At 47.8% G+C, this 1,687-nt stretch overlaps 1 protein-coding gene across 2 annotated transcripts in view; it reads left to right on the top strand.

Moving 5' to 3' along the window:
* ccni (cyclin I) overlaps positions 1–1,687 on the top strand; it is a 26,077-nt gene that overhangs the window by 12,726 nt on the left and 11,664 nt on the right. For both annotated transcript variants that reach the window (XM_024139384.2, XM_024139385.2), the window contains exons 4-6: positions 89–163; positions 516–656; positions 1,050–1,286. In XM_024139384.2, the coding sequence (XP_023995152.1) occupies positions 89–163; positions 516–656; positions 1,050–1,286 (453 nt within the window). The remainder of the gene's footprint in view (positions 1–88; positions 164–515; positions 657–1,049; positions 1,287–1,687) is intronic.

The following is a 1,687-nucleotide window of genomic DNA, read 5'->3' as shown; positions in this document are numbered from 1 at the left end:
AAATCCCAGGATGCTGAGTTTAGACACGGGGTACTAGTGACGTCACTAAGTCCTCCTGACCCTGTCTCTCTCTCTCTCCTCTCCTTAGGCCCGTCCAAAGTACCTCCGCTGCATCGCCATCGCCTGTTACTTCCTGGCTGCCAAAACCAGCGAGGAAGACGAGGTGAATACATCCTAGCCTCACACCATCAGTCCTTCCTTAGTGTGCTTCACTAGTCACATTATTTGTTTCTTTCTATTCAGCTTTGTTATCCAAACATTTGGCAATAGGATTTGTAGCTGTATTAAAAACAAACTATTTTATGAACGTCCCAACAAAAATGTATTTTCCAAATGCTGAAATGTTGCTCACTGTGAAGATTCGCTCCAATAGTTGTAATGATAGATGAAGTCTAGAGAACTACACACCAAGTTGGCAGAAAGTGGGTTGAACCCAACTAACCAGAAGTCCTCTTTGTCTCTCTCTCTTTTCTCCGTCTCTCTCTCTCTGTGTCGCTCTCTGTGTGTGTGCCCAGCGTGTGCCGTTGCTGCGTGACTTGGCCAGCAGCAGCAGATGTGGCTGTTCCCCATCAGAGATACTGAGAATGGAGAGGATCATTCTGGATAAACTGAACTGGGACCTGCACGCTGCCACACCGCTGGAATTTCTACACATTGTGAGTATTGTATTCTGTCACCACATTCATACTTCTGTCCTAGCCAGAACCACCACTAGAACCACTAACTAGCCTGCAGTGGAGGATCTGGCTCAGTCCTACCCGTGACTGTATCCACCAGAATACTGCCCTGTTTATGAGCTATAGGTTACCACTTTATAACATGACTTAGAAAATGTATCACAACACAGTTTTGTGTTTATTCAGCTAAATTCCATCAACTGTAACTGTCACTCTTTGTCTATAATCTGCTGTTCTCCCTCAGTTAACTCGAGTGCATACATTTTAGTATGTTTATTATGTATATGCGATCCCTATGGGGATCCGAGGTTGTGAATCCATAACCTTAGTGTTGCTAAGACCACTCTCTTACACACTGCTGTTCCCCTTCAGTTCCATGCCATGGTGCTGTCTTGCAAGTCCCGGTTCGCGGTGGGTCTGCTGGGATGTAACCCGTCGCAGCACCTGTCAGTGTTGACCCAGCAGCTGCACTACTGCCTGGCCGACAGCGCCCTGCTACAGCCCCTCTCCCGGGGATCCATGCTGGCGCTGGCCCTCGTCTCCCTGGAGCTGGAGAATATCTGCCCTGACGGGCTGGCTCTCACTGTCCTCTTGCTCAGGAAAGCACAGGTACTAAACTCTCACTATCCTCCTGCTCAGAAAAACACATTTAGGCCTGCAGTACAGTATGGATAGGGGCCGGTTAGACAGTCAGCGCTTCTGCCTAAAGCGCACATTTATCAATGTTGACGTGGATTCTAGTCTGACCTACTGCCTATTTGACACTCACCTCCCATCTCTTTCTCTCACCATCTGTTCATTGAACAGATGGTGAGAGAAAGAGATGGGAGGTGAGTGTGATTGAACAGATGGTGAGAGAAAGAGATGGGAGGTGAGTGTGAATGAACGGATGGTGAGAGAAGAGGATGGGAGGTGAGGTGTGATGAAACAGATGGTGAGAGAAAGAGGATGGGAGGTGAGTGTGAATGAACGGATGGTGAGAGAAAGAGATGGAGGTGAGTGTGAATGAA

This window comes from Salvelinus sp. IW2-2015, unplaced genomic scaffold (genome assembly GCF_002910315.2).
Source record: "Salvelinus sp. IW2-2015 unplaced genomic scaffold, ASM291031v2 Un_scaffold1790, whole genome shotgun sequence".
Classification (NCBI taxonomy): Eukaryota; Metazoa; Chordata; class Actinopteri; order Salmoniformes; family Salmonidae; genus Salvelinus; species Salvelinus sp. IW2-2015.
The sequence above is the reverse complement of the archived record's forward strand: the minus strand, read 5'-3'. Positions and strand labels throughout refer to the sequence as shown.